The 23,089-nt window shown below is 38.6% G+C and overlaps 1 protein-coding gene and 1 pseudogene across 1 annotated transcript; both read left to right on the top strand.

The window, feature by feature from the left end:
• Positions 1 to 11,771: 11,771 nt before the first annotated feature.
• Positions 11,772 to 16,576, top strand: LOC143587538 (ABC transporter G family member 1-like). The gene is made up of 8 exons (XM_077068805.1): positions 11,772 to 12,115; positions 12,396 to 12,475; positions 12,616 to 13,080; positions 13,214 to 13,300; positions 14,183 to 14,296; positions 14,377 to 14,574; positions 15,715 to 15,801; positions 15,908 to 16,576. Exons 1-8 carry the CDS (start codon positions 11,821 to 11,823, stop codon positions 16,538 to 16,540), a joined length of 1,959 nt encoding a protein of 652 aa, XP_076924920.1. The 5' UTR covers positions 11,772 to 11,820; the 3' UTR covers positions 16,541 to 16,576.
• Positions 16,577 to 17,968: 1,392 nt separating this feature from the next.
• Positions 17,969 to 21,818, top strand: LOC143587539 (ABC transporter G family member 1-like; annotated as a pseudogene).
• The last annotated feature ends 1,271 nt before the right edge of the window (positions 21,819 to 23,089 follow it).

The following is a 23,089-nucleotide window of genomic DNA, read 5'->3' on the forward strand; positions in this document are numbered from 1 at the left end:
AATTCAAAATGGCCATAGCGAGTTCGAAAAGCAGTCTTGGGAACATCTTCATCGCGGATGCGCAACTGGTGATAGCCAGAGCGGAGATCAATCTTGGAAAAACAAGAGGCACCTTGGAGTTGATCAAAGAGGTCGTCAATACGCGGTAAGGGATACCGGTTTTTAATGGTGAGTTTGTTCAACTCGCGGTAATCAATACACATGCGAAACGAACCATCTTTCTTTTTAACGAACAACACCGGAGCACCCCAGGGCGAAGAGCTAGGGCGAATGAATCCTTTAGCAGTCAATTCTTGAAGTTGGCTTGCTAATTCTTGCATCTCAGCGGGCGCAAGACGGTAAGGAGATTTAGCTACGGGGGAAGCACCAGGGACAAGATCAATACGGAACTCGACTTCTCGAGCGGGAGGGATACCAGGAAGATCATCAAGAAAAACTTCAGGGAAATCACGCACAACAGGGATATCGCGAAGCTTCTTTTCTTCAGCAGGTTTAACCACATGGGCTAAGAATGCAATACACCTTTTCCGCATGAGCCTACGGGCTTCGGCGCAAGACATAAGTTTAAGACCACTGGAGGGTTTTTCGCCGTAGATATGAAGATCACCATTTTCTCGAGGTATGCGAATCATCTTCTTGGCACAAATAACTTCGGCGCGATTCTTCGAAAGCCAGTCCATACCAATGATAACATCAAAGCTTCCAAGAGGCATGGGGATGAGGTCGATCAGAAAATCGTTTTCGTTAAGGTTAAGCGTACAATCCTTAATCACAGAGTTAATTAAAACAGTTTCGCCATTAGCCAATTCAACTGAAAAATCTTCTTTTAAGTTATCGCGCGGTCGCGCAAGCTTCTGCTCAAACGCGCGAGAGATAAAACTTCGATCGGCGCCAGTATCAAAAAGTACAGAAGCATAAAATCCGTTAAGCAAAAATGTACCATTAACTACGTCATTATTCGCTTGCGCTTGGTGCGCGGTTATGTTAAAAGCTCGTCCACGCGTCACTTGGTTCGAAATCTGGTTCACCGGATTCGCTTGCGTAATCTGAACTTGTAGTCTTGGGCACGCGTTCCGGAAATGACTGGGATCACCGCAGTTAAAGCACGATCTGGGTCGTGGGTTTTGGTAGGTTGGTTGTGGGTTCTGCGGGTAGACTGGTGGTGCTGGCGCAATTGGATTGGCGGGAAGGACTCTACAGTTTTCTGCAAGGTGACCAGCGCGGCCACATCGGTTACAAAGTCGACATGGGACTTGAGGTGGGTGGTGGAGTCTACAGGTTGGGCAAAAGGGGTGGTTTCCTGTGTAAGGTTTCTTAGTTGGCGGGGCAGGGAGTGCTGGATTGGTTAAGGCATAGTTGTGGGCTACAGGAGGTGTTGGGTAGGCTGACAGAGGGTTAGGCGCATAAACTGGGTGTTGGTAAGTGGGTTGCTGGACAATGGGCGGGTTGGTAAGCGCATAGGCCTTGCGCCTGCGCTTGAGGTTGTTACGGTTTGAGGGTTCTGGTTTGGTTTCTGTTGGTTCAGGAACAGTCTTGGTGAGTTTGGTCTTTTCTGTTCCCCGCAGGAACAGGGTTCCTGCTCTGACATGGTTGTCGCTGAGCACAGCGGCCAACTCGATGGCGTCAGAGAGGGTTACTGGGTTTCTGGCCCATACAGAATCTTGAATTTCCATGGGGAGACCCCCAAGGAATTTCTCTATGGCTCGGCGGGAAGGGGTAACAAGGTGAGGGACAAGCAGGCTTAGTTCATGGAAGCGCGTCGCGTACTCGCGCGCTTCACCGCTGTATTGCTTCAAGTTCCAAAATTCTTCCTCCAGGCGCTTAACTTCGTTGGGAGGGCAGAATTCTCGCGTCAGAATTTCTTTGAATTCCTCCCATGTCATGCTAGAAGCAGCTTCTGCGCCACGCGCATGAGCTACTCCATTCCACCAAGTAAGCGCTCTAGATTCCAGGACACTGGAAGCATATAGGGTTCGTCGGTCTGGAGGGCATTGGGTATGGAGGAAAGTGTTTTCTATTTTCTCAAGCCACTGGAGCATCACGGTGGCTCCTTCAAGACCTGTGAACTTTGGAGGGTTACCCGCGTTGAAGGATTTAATGTTGTAACCAGAGGTGTTAGCATTGTTTTGGTTTAAGGCTTGGGCTATTGCGGCGGCCATTTCCTGGGAACGTTGCAGCGAACGTCTGCGCGCGGCTTCTTTCTTCTTGAGATGGCGAGCTGATAGCGGAGGCATTCTATAAAAGTTTTAATTTTTGTTAATATCTTGGTTTTAGTGCAAAGTATAACCTCGAAAAGCTTGGTTTCGCGGAGTCAGTTACTGTCAAAAGTTAAAAGTAAAATAAATGACCCTAAATGCAGACTTAATAAAGGTAACAAATTCGAATCAAGAATCGACAATTCATGTATCACCATGACTTTCCGAATTCCCAATTTAAATATATACGAGCAAACGAGTATTGGAGATTGACGATTCATGTATCACCATGACTTTTCAATCTTCAATATAAAATATACAAGAAAATGAGTATTGGAGGTTGACAATTCATGTATCACCATGACTTTTCAAGTCTCCAACCTCAAAACATAATCGTCAATGGAAATTGAAAATCAACTATTCATGTATCACCATGACTTTTCGGATTTTCAAATCCAACAAACGAATATGTAAGTAAAATCAATAAAAATCGAAATTCAATCAAAAATCGAAATATCGCGGAATAAAACATAAAATCATATACTGCGCAAGCGCGAGCATATTCATAAATAACGAGTAATTAACAATAAGCGTGCAAACATGAGATTTCTCTCATGCGCGAGAAGGGACTCTTAGGTATTCTAGGCCGTTACGTCTAACCACCTATCCTAAAGTCAACGCGCTCTGATACCAATCTGTAACACCCCGACCAAAGGCGGATTATACATCGGGGCGCCACATATTGTTTCATTACTCGTGACACTATTGGGTGTCAATATTTAATAAATATATTCATTCGCGCACGCGCAAGGTAGACACAAGATAACATAAATCATCATAAATCAATATATTATAAATCATAATATTCGAACAGCAATAACTTGTCTTGATACATTTTAATCTAGGCCCAAAAGTAAAAACGTCCTACGTGTCCACAAGCTCCAAAAACAGCTACAGCAAACCTGAACATGTGTTAAAATAAACGTCAAACACTTGCGTGTTGGTGAGAAATCAAGTTTAATACAATACATAGATAACAATAAATCTGCGCGCAACATGTGTATGTCTGGTTTTCAACAAGGGTGTAATCAGATCGGGATCAACTCTAAGATTCATAGACTGCCAGTGCTCACAATTGAGCTCACAAACAAGACAAACTGTGCATGTGTAAACAAAAGAGAAAATCATAAACGATAGTTCTCCCGTGTTCATCTAATGGTACCATGAGAACTGCAGAATAGACCGACAAGACGGTTAATGATCCACACATACAAATAAACAGCCAAGTCTACGTCCTCAACACATGGGATACTGCGCGACTAAAGTTCATAAACAGTTTAAGACTCTAAGTTTGTATGAACACATGAACATCCCAAAACATTAAAAGCAAAAAGGGATTAGGTACGAGATTACTCACATGATAACGATGCGGTGTAAGATAAAGCAAGAACCAACTTTTAAACAAGCACAAGTTAACCTATAAATAAGATTATTGTCTTAATGATTTGGTTTTAAGTCTTGATTATAAGTTAGCATAATTAATAAGTAAATTATATATAATATATATTACCGGAAAAGCAGGGCAGAACAGGGAGGAAGACGGAGGCAGAGAGGGAGGCGGCAGAGAGAGCAAGGAGGAGGACAGGAGAGATTAAGTGTTTTGTGTGTGTAGTGTTAGAAAAAATAATACTATTATTTATAGAGAAACCCTAGGGAACACAATCCCTAGAAAAGGGGAAAAGATCTCAAAAAGTAAAAGATTCCAAAAGCAAAAGATATCAAAAGATATGGTAGCAGGGAAAAAGAGAAAAAGCTGACAGGTAACAGTAAAAAGCATGGGCGGGTCAGATAAAGGCACTGGTCAAAGCATGGAAAAAGCAGATTTCCAAAGATAATGTCAGTCACTTTTTCTGCCAACCAATGGGGTTGGTGCGCATGCTGCGCCGAAAGTAACTTTTCAGACATAAAGCAGATTAGGTCAACGGCTCAAAAGATAAGACATCACAAAAGCAAACGGCTAGATTAAACAGAAGAAAACTCAAAGGGTTTAGCGCGAGAAGGCTAAGGCGCGAAGGCAGACACAGAAGGTCAAGAGAGCGCGAGCGCGAAGGCAGACAGAACCAACCTTAACGCGTCGCGGAAAGAACTACATTTCTAAGCGCGCCGCGGGAAGAATCACATTTCTTAGCGCGCCGCGGGAGGAACTAAAATTCCTAGCGCGCCGCGGGAAGAACTATAATTCTTCGCGCGTCGAGGGATGAACTACGGTTCTTAGCGCGCTGCGAGAAGAACTACAAATCCTTAGCGCGTCGCGGGAAGAACTACCGTTCTTAGCGCGCTGCGAGAAGAATTACAATTCTTAGCGCGCTGCGAGAAGAGTTCGTCTCGCGTATCGCTGGAACAGATGGTCTTCACGCAGGCTTCCTTGTAAGGGGTCTGGCGCGTGGAGCTGCGCAGACAACCTTAGGCGGGAAGGAACAAAGGACAAGCAAAGAGTTAGAAAAAGAGGGAAACAAGGCGTAAGGGCGGGGACAAGAGGGAAAAGAAGGCGGAAAGAGAGAAGAAGAGGGATGGGACGGCGGAAAGAAAGAGAGAGAAAGAGGCGGGAAGGAAAATATATTATTATTATTAAAAGTAAAATATAAGTATAAATAAATATTAAATCATAAAAGAAAGAGATCGGATCAGAGAAACGGGTACCTGGGTCGGGTCGGATCGGGGCAGATGTCACATCAAAGCCGCGGTTACAACGTACGAGTCGATACCGGTTCGTTTAAAACCGGATCTACATCTTAAACTTTAAATCGTTTAAAGTTTATAGATCGAGAATTATTTTCGGGTGATTTTGAGTTGGTCAAAGTTTTGTTTATTTTATTTGACCAAGTCAAAACGAATTTTATTTATTGTGAATATATAAATCCGGCCCCGACCTATGTGTTTGTTTGGTTGTGTTTGTTGTTTGAGCTTGTTTTGGCCATATGGTTGGTTCAAAAGTTGTAAAAAGGTTATTATTTAATTTTCGGTTTTCTTTTGGCCATTAAGATGGTTCAAATTTGTAATAGGACATATTAATGTTAGTTTATAAATTTGTAATTAAGAAGACGCGAAGATAACCGAGGACGAGCTCGAGGACCATTTTGGAGTTAGTGGGAGTTCGGGCAAGACGACGGGATGCACGGCGTAGTCCATCCTTGTGGTTGTTTGTGTTGTGACCCCTTGACCCGATCGGTCTCCCTAATTGGCTCTAGCGAGACCGATCAACTTTTGGCCATAAAGGATATACATATTTTTTTCTTTGCTATTTGTGGTTGCTTGGTTTGATTATAATAGGATTATAATATCACCAACTTAATACCAAATAAATCGGAAAATAAACATTTTATTAACCGATTTTGTTTTGCAAATTAAAAGCGTTTTGATTTCCAAAACTAATAAGTTATTATAACTTAAAATTGGTTAGTCGTATCGCTACAAACTTAGTTTTTAATAGGTTATTTAAAACTAAGTGTCCTGAGAGATGAAATGGTTCATCTATGCGTCGCGGTAATAAATACAGTAAAATTTAACTTTTACTCTATTTGGTAATTTTAAAATTTATCCCAATTTAAAACCAATAGTTTATGCCAATCCTACTACAAGTCACACTTGGGGCATACTGCGAAATTTCGAGTGTTTGGAGCTACAACACCGCACTTATTTTCTAGCCTATCCCATCAATGTGAAAGTGCTTCGTTGACACATCCGGCCCTTTCACACGTCACGGTACTAGGACAACTATTATTTTACTCTCCTGTTACGTGCTAAAGCTGTCTGGAGACTTAAAGTGGGCAAAGATGAGGCTAAACGTATCTATACTAACAATCGTTGTCTCTATAGGCCTCATAACTGAGAGTTGTGCTCTATTCACAATTGACAATCGTTGTCGCTCTGCCTAACCACTTATTAATGTTGTGTGCTACAGCTGCCTTTAATAACTGGAAGCCAGATTCTCATACTCCTAATTAATTAATGTTATTGGGTCATTAATAATACGACTACAACGTCGAAAAAACTAATTAAATTTACTTTTGCTTAATTAATCAGATGTCGTCAAACGAAATTTCACCCTATGCCCTTAAGACTATCCTTGAGAAGGATAAACTGAACGGTACCAACTTCATCGAATGGCACCGCAACTTAAGACTTGTTCTAACCATGGCAAAGCGCCTGTATGTTCTCGATGGACCTGTTCCAAACGAGCCTGAAAACAACACAGCCGCTGCACGAAAGGTTCTTGACAAGCATAAGGATGACTTGGCTGAGGTCTCCTGTATTATGCTAGCCACCATGACTTCTGAGCTTGCTAAAGGCTTGGAAGACTTTGGTGCCTATGAGATGCTTGAGCAACTCAAGGGCATGTTCCAGAAACAAGCCCGTCAAGAACGCTTTGACACCATGAAACAACTCATAAGTTGCAAGATGGCAGAAGGGTCTCCCGTTAGTGCTCATGTTCTCAAGATGAAGGGGCACATCGATCAACTCAAGAAACTTGATTATCCCATGCCCGATGAAATGGCATCGGATTTCATCCTCAACTCTCTCCCTAACTCATACGACCAGTTCGTGATGAATTTCAATATGAATGGTTGGGTGAAGACAGTACCGGAGCTTCATAACATGCTCAAGACAGCTGAGATGAACATTCCTTCTAGGACCAATCAAGTTCTGATGATTCGATCTGCTGGTGTCAAGAAGCCAAAACCAAAGAATCAGGGTTTTAAGGGAAAAGGCAAGAAGAAAGATACTGTTGCTGCCCATGTTGCCACCAACACTAACAAGGTGGTTGCAAAGAAAAAGCCGCCGCCCTTTGAGGAGCGCAAGTGCTTCAAATGCAACCAAATGGGGCACTGGATGAGAAACTGCCCCAAGCACCTTGCTGAGATCAGAAAGAAGAGAGCCAATGGTGAAGGCTCTTCTGGAGGTATTTCCATATACGTTATTGAACTTTTCACTGTCTCTAGCAACACATGGGTATTTGATACCGGATGTGGTTACCACATCGTTAATGTCTTGCAGGAGCCTGAGAAATGGAGGAAACTGAATAAAGGCAGCATGGAACTCATCGTTGGAGATGGAAAGAGAGTACCAGTTCTGGCAACTGGAGTATTTCATTTTACTTGTCCATCTGGCCTAGTTTTTCCTTTAAATAATTGTTTGTATGCTCCTGGCTTGACCAGAAACATCATTTCAGTTTCGTTGTTATTTGAACAAGGATTTAAGTATGTTCTTAATGGCATGGCTATTTCTGCTTACTTAAATTATATCTTTTATTTTGAGGCTAAACCTCGAAATGGTATTTATGAGATTGATGTTCAACCTGACAATAACGTATATCATCTTTCAAAACGTATCAAGACTAGTGTCAACGATACTTTTCTATGGCATTGTCGACTTGGCCACATAAGCAAGGCAAGAGTTAAAAGACTCCAATCCGAAGGTATTCTTGAATACACAGGACCGGACTCTTTTAACACTTGTGAATCTTGCTTAGCTGGCAAACTCGCCAAAGATTCATTCACTAATAAAAGTGAACGAGCAAGTGATCTATTAGAACTCATACATACTGATGTATGTGGACCTTTTAGAACCATGACTAGAAACCATGAAAGATACTTCGTTTCTTTTATTGACGATTATAGTCGATACTCTTATGTGTATCTTATGAAACACAAGCACGAAACTTTTGAAGAGTTCAAAGAGTTTCAAAGCGAAGTGGAAAACCAACTTGACAAAACCATTAAGATACTTCGATCAGATCGAGGTGGAGAGTATCTCAGCACAGAGTTCATCACTCATCTAAAAGAGCATGGAATTGTTTCACAGCTCACTCCACCTGGCACACCCCAACTTAATGGCATGAGCGAGAGGAGAAATTGAACTTTGCTAAACATGGTTCGATCGATGATGTGTAGAACCAACTTGCCTCACTCCTTTTGGGGTTACGCCCTTATGACCGCCGCCCGCGTTGTCAATCTAGCTCCAACTAAGAAGATAGACAAGACTCCATATGAGATATGGCATAAGGGAAAGAAACCCAAGTTGTCTTATCTTAAAGTATGGGGATGTGATGCTTATATCACAAGTGAGTCTGATGACAAACTTGATCCTCCCAGCGAAAAGGTTGTTTTCGTCGGATACTATTACAAGAGAGGTTATTACTTCTTTCATCATGATAAAAATACGATTTCTGTAAGGAGGAAAGGCTACTTCCTTGAAGAAGAATTTCTTAGTCAAGGAACTAGAAGTAATATTGTCGATCTTGAAGAAATTCAAGAACCACAATCAACCGCTGAGGTAGTTGGAGAGTCTGATCAACAGGTTGCTGTTGCTGATACATCAGACGTGAACACAAGCGTTCGCAGAAGTAGTAGGACTCCCGTACCAAATTCTAGATACTTATGTCATCTAGATGGTGCCGAAGTCTTATTAGTAGCCGAGTCTGGGGATGAGCCTACTAACTACAAGTCTGCTATCTTGGATCCGGAATCCAAGAAATGGCAAGATGTCATGAATGTTGAGATGCAGTCCATGCATGATAACCAAGTTTGGAACTTGGTTGAGCTACCCCCCCCCCCCCCGATTGTCGGGCAGTAGGGAGCAAATGGATTTTCAAGAAGAAAACCGACATGCATGGAAATGTGCAAACCTACAAAGCACGGCTAGTCGCGAAAGGTTTCACTCAAACTCAAGGTGTTGACTATGATGAAACTTTTTCGCCCATTGCTATGACCAAGTCGATTAGGATATTGCTTGCCATTGCTGCATACTATGATTATGAGATATGACAAATGGATGTCAAAACCGCTTTCCTAAATGGACATCTTTCTGAAGATGTCTATATGGTTCAGCCTGAAGGTTTTGTCGATCCAAAATATCCTAATAAGGTTTGCAAATTGAACAAGTCCATTTATGGGCTTAAGCAGGCATCTCGAAGCTGGAATCTTCACTTTGACGAGAAAATCAAAGAGTTTGGTTTTGTCAAGAATGAAGATGAACCTTGTGTTTACAGAAAGGCTAGTGGGAGCACTATATCATTCCTCATCTTGTATGTGGATGCCATACTGATCATTGGAAACAACATTCCTATGCTTAAGGAAGTTAAGCAATGGTTGAAATCTTGTTTTGCAATGAAAGATCTTGGAGAAGCCGCATATATTATGGGAATTAAGATCTATAGAGATAGATCTAAGCGGATTCTAGGGCTTAGTCAAAGTACCTACATAGACAAAGTGATGGCACGCTTCTCAATGGAAAACTCTAAGAAAGGAGTTGTTCCAATGACTAAGGGAACCGTGTTGAGCAAATCGCAATCTCCGGAAACGGACATTGAATCTAAGCGTATGCAAGCAATTCCATATGCTTCTGCGGTTGGCTCTATCATGTATGCTATGTTATGTACCAGACCTGACGTGTCGTATGCCTTGAGCATGACCAGCCGTTTTCAACAAAGTCCTGACATTGCCCATTGGACTGCTGTGAAGAACATTCTAAGGTACTTGAATAGGACCAAAGACATGTTCTTGGTGTTTGGGGAGTGGAAGAGGAGCTCACTGTAAAGTGTTACACTGATGCTAGCTTCCAGACTGACCGAGATAATTCTCGCTCACAGTCGGGTTTTCTTCACTCTCAATGGAGGAGCTATTTATTGGAAGAGCTCCAAGCAGAGTGTTGTGGCGGATTCTACCACCGAATCCGAATATATAGCTGCATCTGATGCTGCTAAGGAAGTTGCTTGGATGAAGAAGTTCATCACCAATCTCGATGTGGTTCCGGTGTTGGCGGTGTCAGTGGCGTCGGTATTGGTGGCGGCGATGGCGGTGTTAGTGGCGTCGGTATTGGTGGCGGCAGTGGCAACGGCGGTTGCCGCTGTGATGATGAGTTTTTAAGTTAAATTATATTTTCTCAACTTGAAAAAAATGATATGTTGCTCTAAAACTAAACATGCTAGTTCCTTTTAAGAAAAAAAATAGTAGGCTATTAAAATAAGTATAGAGAATTTCTTAAATTATAATTAATATCGGCTAATATGTCAAAATTTAAATTATAAAAATTCAATATCCTTATAATTTTCGTTTTCCTTCCCTACAAGAACCCCACCCAGGAATGGTCCATTAACCCACATGGGCTACATTGATCGTATTACACACTTTCTTGAAACAGTTAACAGGGGAAGGATCATGTCTTTGTATGCATCATTAATAAGGCATTGGCAATTTCACATGTCATTGCAATTGGAGTCGACTAATTGATGCATTATATAAAAGTGCGATATTTTAAATAAAATCTTTAATCAATTTTAAGTTTAGTATACAAATATCTATCAATAATGCTTTGGCAATTAACGTTTCATAGACTAAACCTAGAAAAAGAGAATGCCTTCATCAACGGCATACTAACTTCTAATGGGACCACTGATGCTGGCAATCCCAAACTATAACGTTGTATGTGGGTGGGATCCATGTTTTTTTAATCCTCGCTCGCTTTGTTGATGAGAAAGTTTTCAAACAAACTATTTCTTTCCAAGGTTTTCAGTCGTTTGCCGGTCACTACAAAACGAATGAAAGATTCAACGAAAATCCATCGGTGAAGGTGGGTGCCGCCCAATGGTAAGCCATCGATGATACTCAATAAAAAATCAAGGCCTGAACGGATAACCAAGAGATCAGTGACATACTGACATTATATTTAATGATAGATTTCTGACGTAGAGTTGCTATTGCTGCATTTCATGGCATTTTCATCGATGGATTAGTGACGAAATTCTCACGGATGGCTTAGTGGCAAAAGACATGTGTCATACTAATTAATGTATGACAAGATAATACATTTTACGTTTTGGTGTAACAGACATGTGTATGATTAATGTGCAGCAATATTGGACCTTGTAATGTGTGGGTTGATTTTGGGTGCATAGCGTCAAACTAATTACTCTATTACAAGTCATTTTGGTGTTAGAGAAATGGTTATAGTGACTAGTACATTTTGTGTGTGTGTGTGTGTGTGTGTGTGTGTTGGGGGGATGGGGTGTTTATTTTGGTGTTACTGTTACAAAAAGTTATGTTATTACTGGTATACTAACGCACATGCAATGTGTTAGTGTGCTACTTTTGTTTACACAAAGCAACATTAGGTTATAACAAATTATTTGTTGTTAAAGAAATGATTATGATAAATAGCTAGCATACTTGTGTTTCTTGCCATGTATTAGTGGTTTAGATTAGCTAGGTTACATAAGCCACGTTAATTCATAACAAGTCATTTTGGTGTTTAAGACATGTGTATGACTAACTGTACATTGTTAAAGTTGACCGGTGATGGATATTTTGATGATTATCCCAAAATATATAGTGCCTTGACGTGAACAGCTATCTTACTCTGGTCCAAGGCACACTCAATCCATAAGTTAAACCTACTATAAGAAAACTTACAGCCCAGACAGTCAATATCAGGTGTAATTAATATATACTTAATACCACATCTTAATTTCCTACGTTGCATGTCTTTATATACGTAGCCTCCCATTCATTACATGATGCCAAACTCCCAATACACTTCTCAAACGATCTGTTTTAATCTTTGAATCTTCATGGGTAGTTTCCAAAAACACAGTGGAGTATGTCCAGAGCCTGCAGATGAACAAGGAGGATGTTGCATCCAAATTGCTGAGTCTGAGACCACTGTGATACGTAGTAAGGAAAGTGGAGCCTATTTGACGTGGGAGAATCTAGGAGTGGCTGTTTCAAGCTCCATTGGAAGTGCAGGAAAGAATGGATTTAGATCCGTACTTACTGACACCACGGGTTATGCTAAGCCTGGGGAGATTGTTGCCATTATGGGTCCGTCCGGTTGTGGCAAGTCTACTCTCCTTGATTCACTGGCTGGTATATGTACTTTTCCATTTCTAAACCTTTTTTATAGGTGGTTTAGTAACATGAATTAATAAAACTTTGTGTTCTTCTTAAATTAGTAATACTAGGAAGTTCGTTCGTTGTCTAGGTAAGAGAACTTAGCGGCAAACTGCTTACAAGTACAAGAAGTTTTAAAAAACACCTAGAAGTAGCATTGTTGTCGACGTTCCTAATTAAACAACCTATTATTTCCATAAGAACATATTATGTACCTACAAAAATCGTTTTACATGTTAGTAGTGCGAACATGCAGGGCGATTGGCTTCAAACACAAGGCAAACCGGACGGATTCTAATCAACGGACATAAATCAAGACTTGCATATGGCACCATGGTATGATTAACTATGAACTAGATCTTCAAGACTTTGGACCCTTTTTAATTAATGTTTAATGTAAAGTTAGTTATATTTATTTTTTAACACACTAATATGCACATGATTACCTATGCTTACTCATCTTCAAATTAGTGTAGGCATACATGACTCAAGAACAAGTTTTAACATGGACTCTAACCGTTAAAGAATCGGTCTACTACTCAGCTGAACTGCAACTGCCCAAATCGATGCCAAAATCCGAGAAGATGGAGAGAGCTGACAAAACAATAAGGGAGATGGGGCTCCAAGATTCTATGAACACAAGAATAGGAGGCTGGGGGATCAAAGGACTTAGTGGCGGCCAAAAGCGTCGCCTAAGCATATGCATAGAACTCCTAACGCGCCCCAAATTTCTCCTGCTGGACGAGCCGGTGAGCGGTCTTGACAGCGCGTCTTCGTACTATGTCATGAGCCGGATTGTGAAGCTCACTCAACAATACCGGATGACGGTTGTGGCCGCCATCCATCAACCTAGTAGTCAAGTTTTTGGGCTTTTCAACAATCTTTGTCTTCTGTCTTTGGGAAAAACATTGTACTTTGGTCCTACTTTTGCAGCAAACCAGGTAAAAATCTTTATTTTCATCTTATGATAAGTCATAACAAATACAGCAATAGTTAAATACTATCAATATCATAAAGCATAACAAATACAGCAATCTTTATTAATGTAACTTCTACTTTTGCCGGTACCATCAGTTTTTTGCAGTAAATGGCTTTCCTTGTCCAGAGCTACAAAGTCCTGCAGATCACTATCTAATGACTATTAATACAGATTTTGATGAGGTAGGACCTGTTAAGTAATAACTATATTGTTGTTCAAGTGTTCAATCATTTCAGTATTTCAGTATTTGTTGAGGTAGGACCTCAAATGGAGACACACCAACGGAAGATTATTTTTTGACCCACGTACTACAAACCACATACTCCTTAAACTTTGCATCCAACAAATAATTAAAATCTGCTAAACCCATGAACTAATCCACAACTTTGACCCGTGAACCTATAGGATTCAGAGTATTTTAGATCATGTTCTTTTGAAAGTTCTTATTCGTTATGCTTCTAGGTATCAAGCGAACTACATAGAGTTTGGTGTAAAACACATAAGAGTTTGGTGCAAAACTATAACCGAAGGCTTAAGTTTGGTGAAGAAAAAAACACCTTTATGCAAGGCCGCCCCCAAAAATTGTTAAAAAATATTGGGCAAAGGCCGAGAAAAAAATTGAGATTTAAGGAAAATGATTTTTATTAGGTTTAAACAAGTAAATTTTTGAATGAGCTTACTAGTCTTAAATGAATTGAGTAATTAGTTTTAAACATTAAGAATGCGATTTATATATAAAATTCGAGTCTGCTTGGGTGATCAGGATAGGGACGGTCGCCCTCCCCACCCCTCCCCAAGGCCGGCTCTATCTCTGTGGAGTTCGCTTAGCGAACTGCTAGTACTACAAGAACTTTTAATAAAATGCCTAAAAGTTAGCTGAATCCGCAAATCCAAAAAATTCATTAAATGTGTGTACGTGGATATATACAAGCCTTTGAACACTTTACAAGTCGTGGAATTCAACCTTGTATGTACCTTTATTTTTCATCAAATTTCATTTTTTTACACTAAAATTTAGTGTTCTTGTTACATTTTATTCAACTGTTCTTCTTTTCACACTATAGGGTACTGATGCCGGAAACACTTCTGATGAAGTGATCCATATACTTGCTGAAGCCTACAAATCATCCGAAGTATATATGGAAACTCAAAGGGAAATAGCTACTCTATGTGCAATGGTACACATGATCATGTTATATATATAGTCTTATTTTTTTCGATTCATTGTGTTAATGAAACTTTTATTTGCGAATCGAAGGAAGGAGATCTAATCGAGGGAAGAGGACGCATGCAAGCCAGTTTCATTACACAATGTATGGTCCTATCAGCAAGATCATTCAAAAATATGTATCGTGACCTAGGATACTACTGGTTGCGACTTGGTATATATATTGCATTGGGCTTTGCATTAGGAACACTCTTCTACCAAATTGGTTTCGAATATGACTCCATCAATGTAAGTACTACATTAAATTTATGCATTAATTCAACACAAAAGCCCCTCTTTTTCTCATTTTTAACTTTTTATGTCATGTTTTTTTCGTATTAATTTATGCATGATATAGTTATTTAATTAAAAACAAAGTTAGGAGAAGAAATATATCAAACTTAATGAAGTAGATCATAAAAAAATCTCATAATATTGACAAACTCAAATTTTATACGTTATTTAGTTTATTTAATATTGTTTTGAAATAAAAGTAAAATACTTTGATCAACATTTTTATGCTATAATTATGTAAGTTTTCAACTGTTTTAATACAGAAAATGGAATGAAGAAATTGCTAAATCCAATTAACGGACAACGTACTGTTAACATATCTATACTATTTATAAAATATTTGAAATTACCATAAAAAAATTTAAGTATCACAATTGTTATTGTTAATGATACAACTTCGGTTGCATGTTTTTAAGAGATTAAAATGACATATTTGTCTTTTAGACACCTCCATTCAACATCCCTGATTAAATATAACTTACAACTTTGGCCCTGTTCTTTACTTAAGATTTGAAACACTAAAAAGATACAACTTTCTTCCTCGTCTTTACCTATATAATTCTTTTAATTTAATTAGTAAACAAACTTCCCCCCACAAATTTAAACGTACGTAACCTTTTCATATGTTATTTTTTCTAAATTATATCATAAAGTGAGCAATTTATTTGATCTCTTTAGTTTGAGTAAGGTATTCCTAAAGTTTTTTTTAATTGGAAAAAAAATTAACATATTACACTAGCACATCGTGCGAGCAAAACATAGTATTATATATATTATTTTCTGCATGTGTAGTTTGAAGTGATGTACTTGGAAATTTGTTTGTATGTGCCTAACAAAACAAAAGCAACCTTATCTTTTAAATGTAGCACTGTTTTTAGAGAAAAAAACAGGCAAAAATATTTGGCGTATGCTAAAGGAAATATGTTAACCAAAGTGTTTGAATATTGAATAATAAAGATGCATCATGCACTAGGGCAAATTTGGTTGCAATTCTTGTTGTTTTGTAGCTATAGAAAACGTTAAAAGAATATAGCTTGGCATCATTATAATACATTAAGTATTCATAATGTTTTTCTTTTTCCTTTAATCACACAGGCTAGGGTTTCAATGATTTTGTTTGTTTCTTCATTCTTGACCATTCTAGCCGTTGGTGGGTTCCCCTCCTTTGTTGAAGAAACCAAGGTTTGTTGAAACATCTTATGTGTGTTTGTGTTGTTGAATAAACAAAATGTACTTGAATAAAATTCTCCTTTTTAACAACGTTGAATTTTGTAATTAACATATGTAGGTTTTTCAATGCGAAAGACTAAACGGACACTACGGAGTAGGATCATATGTTATCAGTCACGCAGTTTCTTCAACGCCGTACCTACTTCTCATCTCTTTAATCCCAGGGGCCATAGCTTACTCGTTCATCGGACTCCAAAGAGAACCGGGACAATTCATATATTTTGAATTAATAGTCTTAATGGCAATGTTGTTGGTTGAATGCCAAATGATGATTGTAGCCGCAGTTGTGCCAAATTTACTCATGGGCATTATATCTGGTGCTGGAGTCCAAGGGTTGATGATTCTAGGTGCCGGATTCTTTCGGTTACCAAACCAACTGCCTCATGTCTTTTGGAAGTACCCCATGTACTATGTTTCATTCCATAGGTATGCATTGGAAGGGTTGTATAAAAATGAGTTTGAAGGGCTTATATTCCCTGCGTACATGGGCGGTCTTCCTACCATCGATGGTGAAACGATACTGAAGAGTGTGTTGCATGTCGAAATGGAATACTCTAAATGGGTTGATCTTGGAATATTGTTTGGTATGGTTGTTACCTATAGGATAATGTTCTTTTGTATCATCAAGACAAAAGAGAAGGTGGGGCCTATCATTAGAGATTTCATGTCAAGCTATACTTTTAGGAACTAGGAAACGTACAATTGTATGATCAATTTTTTCTCATATGTCTAAGTTTCGATTACGTTACCTATTTGAACCCTAAATAGGGTGTACCAAGGGCTAAGAAATGTGCCTTTGAACTCTTATGTCATTTCTTTTTTGTTTTTATACCATTCATCATCTGCTTAAGTGTATGAAAAGTGAATAAATTATTGCACATAAGCTGCTATTCTTGTTTTGGGGTTTATGTTTTTTTATTGACTGCGCAAACAAGGGTTTTTTTTAAGCGGCGACTTTATTTTAATTGGGCTATTGCACTCTTTAAATTTGGGGAGTCCCTGGTCAGACTATGTTGTTTTAAGCGGGCTCACGCTCTTGTTGTTCATTTGTTATTATTATTATTAGTTAAATGAACATAATTTACTGTTTTTATTTGTTTGTCAAAAAAATTGAGCATGCCCATGTTTGTTTGTATTTATTCGTTAAAATTCTAGACAAACAAAAACCAATACTACACAAAAGTGTATTTTCAACTAGAAAACCATTTACCAATTTTGATACAAACTTAGAGGAATGGAGTGGGTTCGGAATGAATTTAGCCCCGTTGAGAACACATGTTGGCCCAGTTGATGTTCTTTGCAAGTGATTTGACAATAAGAAATATAGATGAACAAGGTTTAACAAACAAAACTATTGATTGGAACCTTTAATCTGATGATTCTTGAATACAACATTCTAACCCTATTTATACATCACGAACCGGTACGATCGTTAAAGTCATGACTTTTCAAAGTCAACCCTAAATTGACATCCGGACATGGAAGTTATAATCTTCCACCTGGACACAACTAGTCCCTAGACTTTACAGACTCTATTAAAACACAACTAAACATACTTTTTGACTATTTACAATATGATCCTTATACTTCTGATGACTGAGTGATTAAAAATACAAAGGCCACCCACAACAAGAGGTTTGTGGGTGTCGTTTGAATTACACCGGCACAAGCAGACAAGTTATTACGGAGTTACCCCATTGTGGCAATTTGGGTGGGTGGCAAAGTCCGAGAATGCGGGCGACCAATGGACGGCAAGGGTTGGCCTGTCTTACAAAGAATATTATATAGATATTTTTTTTAATATTTTTTAATATGGTTTATGATGGTTTGTTGTTGTGGATGAAATTGAGAATTTTTAAGGCTTGTTTGAAATCTGACATGGATCTTGTATGATGATTTGAGACTGTTTGTTGTTATGGATGCTCTAGGTATACCCTCATCCATAACCAATTTCAACATTACATGTAATTTAATATTTATCTTACTCTGCCGCCATTTAATGCTAACTCTTTTCTTATGTTGTCATTATATATGTAGCTCCCACTCATTTCATGATTCAAAAATCCGCCCTCTGTTTCACAACCTGCCTAAATTCCTTCAACATTCTCGATCTTGAATCATGGCTAATTTTAGAAAACATAGTGAAATATGTCCAGATCTTGTTGATGAACAAGGATGTTGCATCCAACTTGTTGAGTCTGGGTCCTGTCTGATGAAGAAAAGACGGACCGGAGCCTATTTGACATGGGAGAAGCTTAGAGTAGCTGTTACAAGCTCTAATGGTAGTGCATGGAAGATTAATGGATATAAATATATACTAACTGATGCCACTGGTTATGCTAAACCCGGGAAATTGTTGCCATTATGGGTCCTTCTGGTTGTGGCACTGGCAAGTCTACTCTCCTTGATTCATTGGCTGGTATGTACTTCTCCATTCAAAAAAAAAAAAAAGATGTATTACAAGGATTTTTTGGTAGTTCTAGTTGTTTTCTTGATTTTTTTTCTTTTTAACTTCTTGGACTTCTATATTTTACACCTACCCATGTAGTGTCAAGCTAACTCCATGGCCTTTGATGAAAAACTCTTATGGAATTAACATAGATGAAGGTTTGGAAAACACCTAGAAGTACCAGTCTTTTCCTAAACAACCTACTTCCACAAAATTTTTCCATTTTTACACCCTTGTGTGTTTCACGAGCTCTTTGTAATTTTTGTGTTTACGTATAGAAAAGTGAGAACACAATAATGCATATTTAAAGAATACGTTTTACATATTAATTGTACGAATGTATAGGGCAATTGGCTTCAAACACAAGGCAAACCGGACGGATTCTAATCAACGGACATAAATCAAGACTTGCATATGGGACCATGGTATGATCAACTATGACCAAGATCTTCAACACTTGCCCCCCTTTTTAAGGATGTTTAATGGAAAGTAGTCTTTATTTTTGGTCACAGTAATATGCATATGATCATGCATACACCTTTTATTGTTGAAATTAGTGTAGGCATACATGACACAATAACAAATATTAACATGGACTCTAACTGTTAAAGAAACGGTTTACTACTCGGCTGAACTACGACTGCCCAAGCCGATGCCAAAATCTGAGAAGTTGGAGAGCGCTGATAAAACAATAAGGGAGATGGGGCACCAAGATTCCATGAACACAAGAATCGGAGGCTGGGGGATCAAAGGACTCAGTGGCGGTCAAAAGAGGTGCCTAAGAATCTGTTTAGAGCTCTTAACACATCCCAAATTTCTCCTACTCGACGAGCCAGTAAGTGGTCTTGACAACGCATCGTCTTACCATGTCATGCGCCGGATTGCCAAGCTAACTCAGCAATACCAGATGACGGTTGTGACAGCCATCCATCAACCTAGCAGTCAAGTTTTTGGGCTTTTCAACAATCTTTGTCTTTTGTCTCTGGGAAAGACATTATACTTTGGTCCTACTTTCTCAACAAACCAGGTAATTATAATCTTCATCTTATGATCATGAAGATTACAATATTATATAGTTGGATATCAATATCGCAAAGCATGAACGTAACTCCTACTTTTGTTGGTACCATCAGTTTTTTGCAATATATGGTTTTCCTTGTCCAGAGCTACAAAGTCCTGCTGATCACTACCTAATGACAATTAATACAGATTATGATGAGGTAGCTAAGACCACTACAGTACATAATATATACTGTATTAAATTTACTTAGGTGATTTAAGATTCAACTTAATTACTATGCGTTTTATCGGAAGTTCTTGTATATTTAGGCAGTTCACTGCAGCCCCTTCAAGAAAACTCCACAACTTTTTATGGTAAGCAAACTCTATGAAGTTTGGTGAAAAACTCTATGGACTTTGCATGTCTCCCAATATTTTTTAAATCACACCAAGGAACTGAAGAAACAAAAAAAGAAAAAAAAAATGTTGTCAGAACTCGCATGAGTTCCTTTGTATGGTTAGAGAACCTCCTAATAAAATCGCCTAAAATTCTTAGTTCAATTTTAAATCATGTACTAATCCAAAAAAAAAATCACAAATGAGTGATAAGTTTAAAGAAATTTTAATCTTGTACCCTTATTTTTGTCATTTTTTTCTTTTCACACTAAACTTTAGAGTTTTTTAAATGATATCTATACACTCATAGCCTCACATCTAATTCAAACCCTTTCAAATTGTCGTTCGGCCAAAATATTTGGAAGGTTGATAGTCTATGGTCAGAATAACTGTCAGAGTATTGAACAAACGGTTGTTTTGACAGATAATTTTCAAAGTTTGAACCCCAATAGTCAGAACACTTGTTCGAATACTGTTCAAACTAGCTGTCTAACCAATAATTTTAAATTTTTGACTTTTTTTGTCAAAACGATTGTCTGAGTGTTTTGTGGATGGCTGCTTGATGGCGTGAAATCAGATGGGGTGGTGAAGCTATAGCATGACCCTTTCACTTACGCTTAACTTTGTTCTTTTCGCGTTATAGAGTACCGATGTCGGGAACGTTTCTAATGAAGTAATCGATGTACTTGCAGAAGCCTACAAGTCGTCAGAAGTATATATGGAAACTCAAAAGGAAATAGCTACTCTGTGTGTAGAGGTACGCATGATCATATATATTTGTGTTTTTACGATCATTACATTAACAAATCTTATATTTGTGAATCGAATGAAGGAGATCTAATCGAGGGAAGAGGAGGCTTGCAAGCCAGTTTCATTACACAATGTATGGTGCTATCAGCAAGATCATTCAAAAACATGCATCGTGACCTAGGATACTACTGGTTGCGACTTGGTATATATGTTGCATTGGGCTTCTCATTAGGAACACTCTTCTACCAAATTGGTTTCGAATTTGACTCCATCAATGTAAGTTTTACTATGAGATGTGCATAATTTCATCAGTTATTAAATAACTGGCTTGCCATATGGTTAACAAATGTGTTTGGTGTGTGGGAGGTGACGAGTTCAAATCATGGCTTAATTATTCCCCTTCTTCTAGGCGTGTTTTTTAATGTTTGCTTACCTCCTTATTGTGGATACTTTTATATAGAAATTTGTTTGTATGTGACCCTTACAAAATAAAAACAGCCTTATCTTTTAAACGTGACACCACTTAAAAAAAACACGAAGACTATGACCAACTTAAGGTTCATGCTAAATAATATATGTTAACCAAACAGTTTGTGGATGTATGTATCATGCTTGCCTAATTAGGCATTTGTTTTCAATTCTTGTTGTTTTGTATTTTGTAACTAACATGTAGGTTTTTGAATGCGAAAGACTAAATGGACCCTACGGGGTACTGGGGTAGGATCATATGTTATCAGTCACGCAGTCTCTTCAATACCGTACCTACTTCTCATCTCCTTAATCCCAGGAGCCATAGCTTACTCGTTCACTGGGCTCCAAAGAAAACCCGGACAATTCATATATTTCGAATTAGTCCTCTTGATAGCAATGTTGCTGGTTGAATGACAAATGATGATTGTAGTTGCCATTGTGCCAAATTTGCTAATGGGCATCATATCTGGCATCGGAGTCCAAGGGTTGATGATTCTAGCCTTCTAGGTGTCGGGTTCTTTCGGTTACCAAACCAACTACCTCATGTCTTTTGGAAGTACCCCATGTACTATGTTTCATTCCATAGGTATGCATTGGAAGGGTTGTATAAAAATGAGTTTGAAGGGCTTACGTTCCCTGCGTACCCAGGCGGTCTTCCTACCATCGATGGTGAAACGATACTAACGAGCGTGTTGCGTGTCAAAATGAAATACTCCAAATGTATTGATCTAGGAATATTGTTTGGTATGGTTGTTACGTATAGGGTAATGTTCTTTTGTATCATCAAGACATATGAGAAGGTGGGGCCTATCATTAGAGATTCCATGTCAAGCTATACTATCAGGAACTAGAATACGTACACTTGTATGATCAATGTTTCCCATATATCTAGTAAGTTTCGTTTACGATACATACATGTTCATATTTGTTTGTTAAGAAAATTAATATGTTTGTGTTTGTTTATATCTCCTTGTTAATAATATAAACTAGCATGAACCACTGCTACAAAACATGTATTTGTTGTAGAAAAAATGGTCACAAATTTTGATATAGATCAGCTATACACATTTTAATTACTAAAATTTAGTTACTATTGGAAGAATGAGAAAAAAACGCAGTTTCCACCTTAAAACAAATACTCATTGCATGAAATATTCATGGTCGGTCATTAGTTGGCCTTTAAAGTTTAAATAAATGCTGACCTTTAAAGTTTAAATAAATGCGTGTTCAAATGCAAATCATATTTATGTGTCTAAGGGTGACATCTTGTTAAATACAAATCAATGAAATCAATGAAATCAATGAAATCAAAATTGCACTAATTTTGACGTTATTTTACTAATCACGTGAAAATAACGTTAAAAGTGGCGGAAGGTTAATCAGACATCATGTGGTGGCGTTGATAGCCGAAAGACAAGGGCACATGCACCAATCAGCCGGTGTCCCGATGATTGAGTGTTATGTGTCTTATGTCCAAGGCTTGATTCAAAACTACTATCGAGCCGGGGGTCTCACCCGAAGCAGCCTCTCTATCCCTATGGGATAGAGGTAAGGCTGTCTACATCTTACCCTCCTCAGACCCTACCATAGCATTGCTATTGGTGGGATATACTGAGTACGATGATGATGAAGATAATTTTCACTTTTAATCTTTACCGTTGTAGTATAATAAAGCTATATATACCTAAAATTGATTGGATAATTAAGGTGTGTCTCAAAAAGAGGTTGTTTGATGATTACAATAGTAAAAGATGTATTGTCGCTTTTTTGATAATAATAATAATAATAATAATAATAATAATGACAACAAACAAGTCTTAATTAAGAGCGTCAAGATAAACATTAGAAGGTATAGTTTCTCGGCTATGTGTAGTGGAAGGGCTACAAAATGGAGCGTTCTGCATCATGTGGCGCCCAATCAGTAAAGAATGAGTTTTTGTTTTTTAGGTGTAATGGTGTTGTAGCCCAATACACACACACATATATACCACACACAGTCAATAATAATAAAATCAAGAGTGAAGCATGCGATGAATAGTTGCGCCCCCCCCCCCCCTATCGCCCCACAAATCGGGGGGGGGGGGGGGGTGTTTGCGACCATCATCGCCGGATTCGCCACCCACTACGGGTGGCCTAAGCTAAACATTTGAGGAAAACTTGTGGAAATGAGTTGGG

The sequence above is a fragment of the Bidens hawaiensis genome, unplaced genomic scaffold (genome assembly GCF_021521415.1).
Source record: "Bidens hawaiensis isolate Kalapana, Puna unplaced genomic scaffold, B.hawaiensis_p1.1 tig00035547_1, whole genome shotgun sequence".
NCBI lineage: Eukaryota > Viridiplantae > Streptophyta > Magnoliopsida > Asterales > Asteraceae > Bidens > Bidens hawaiensis.

Coding starts and splice junctions, on each gene's coding strand:
- LOC143587538 (XM_077068805.1), top strand. CDS start 11,821: ATGGGTAGTTTCCAAAAACACAGTGGAGTATGTCCAGAGCCTGCAGAT. Junction 14,297..14,376: donor TAGCTACTCTATGTGCAATG/GTACACATGATC, acceptor TGCGAATCGAAG/GAAGGAGATCTAATCGAGGG. Junction 15,802..15,907: donor CCTTTGTTGAAGAAACCAAG/GTTTGTTGAAAC, acceptor TAACATATGTAG/GTTTTTCAATGCGAAAGACT.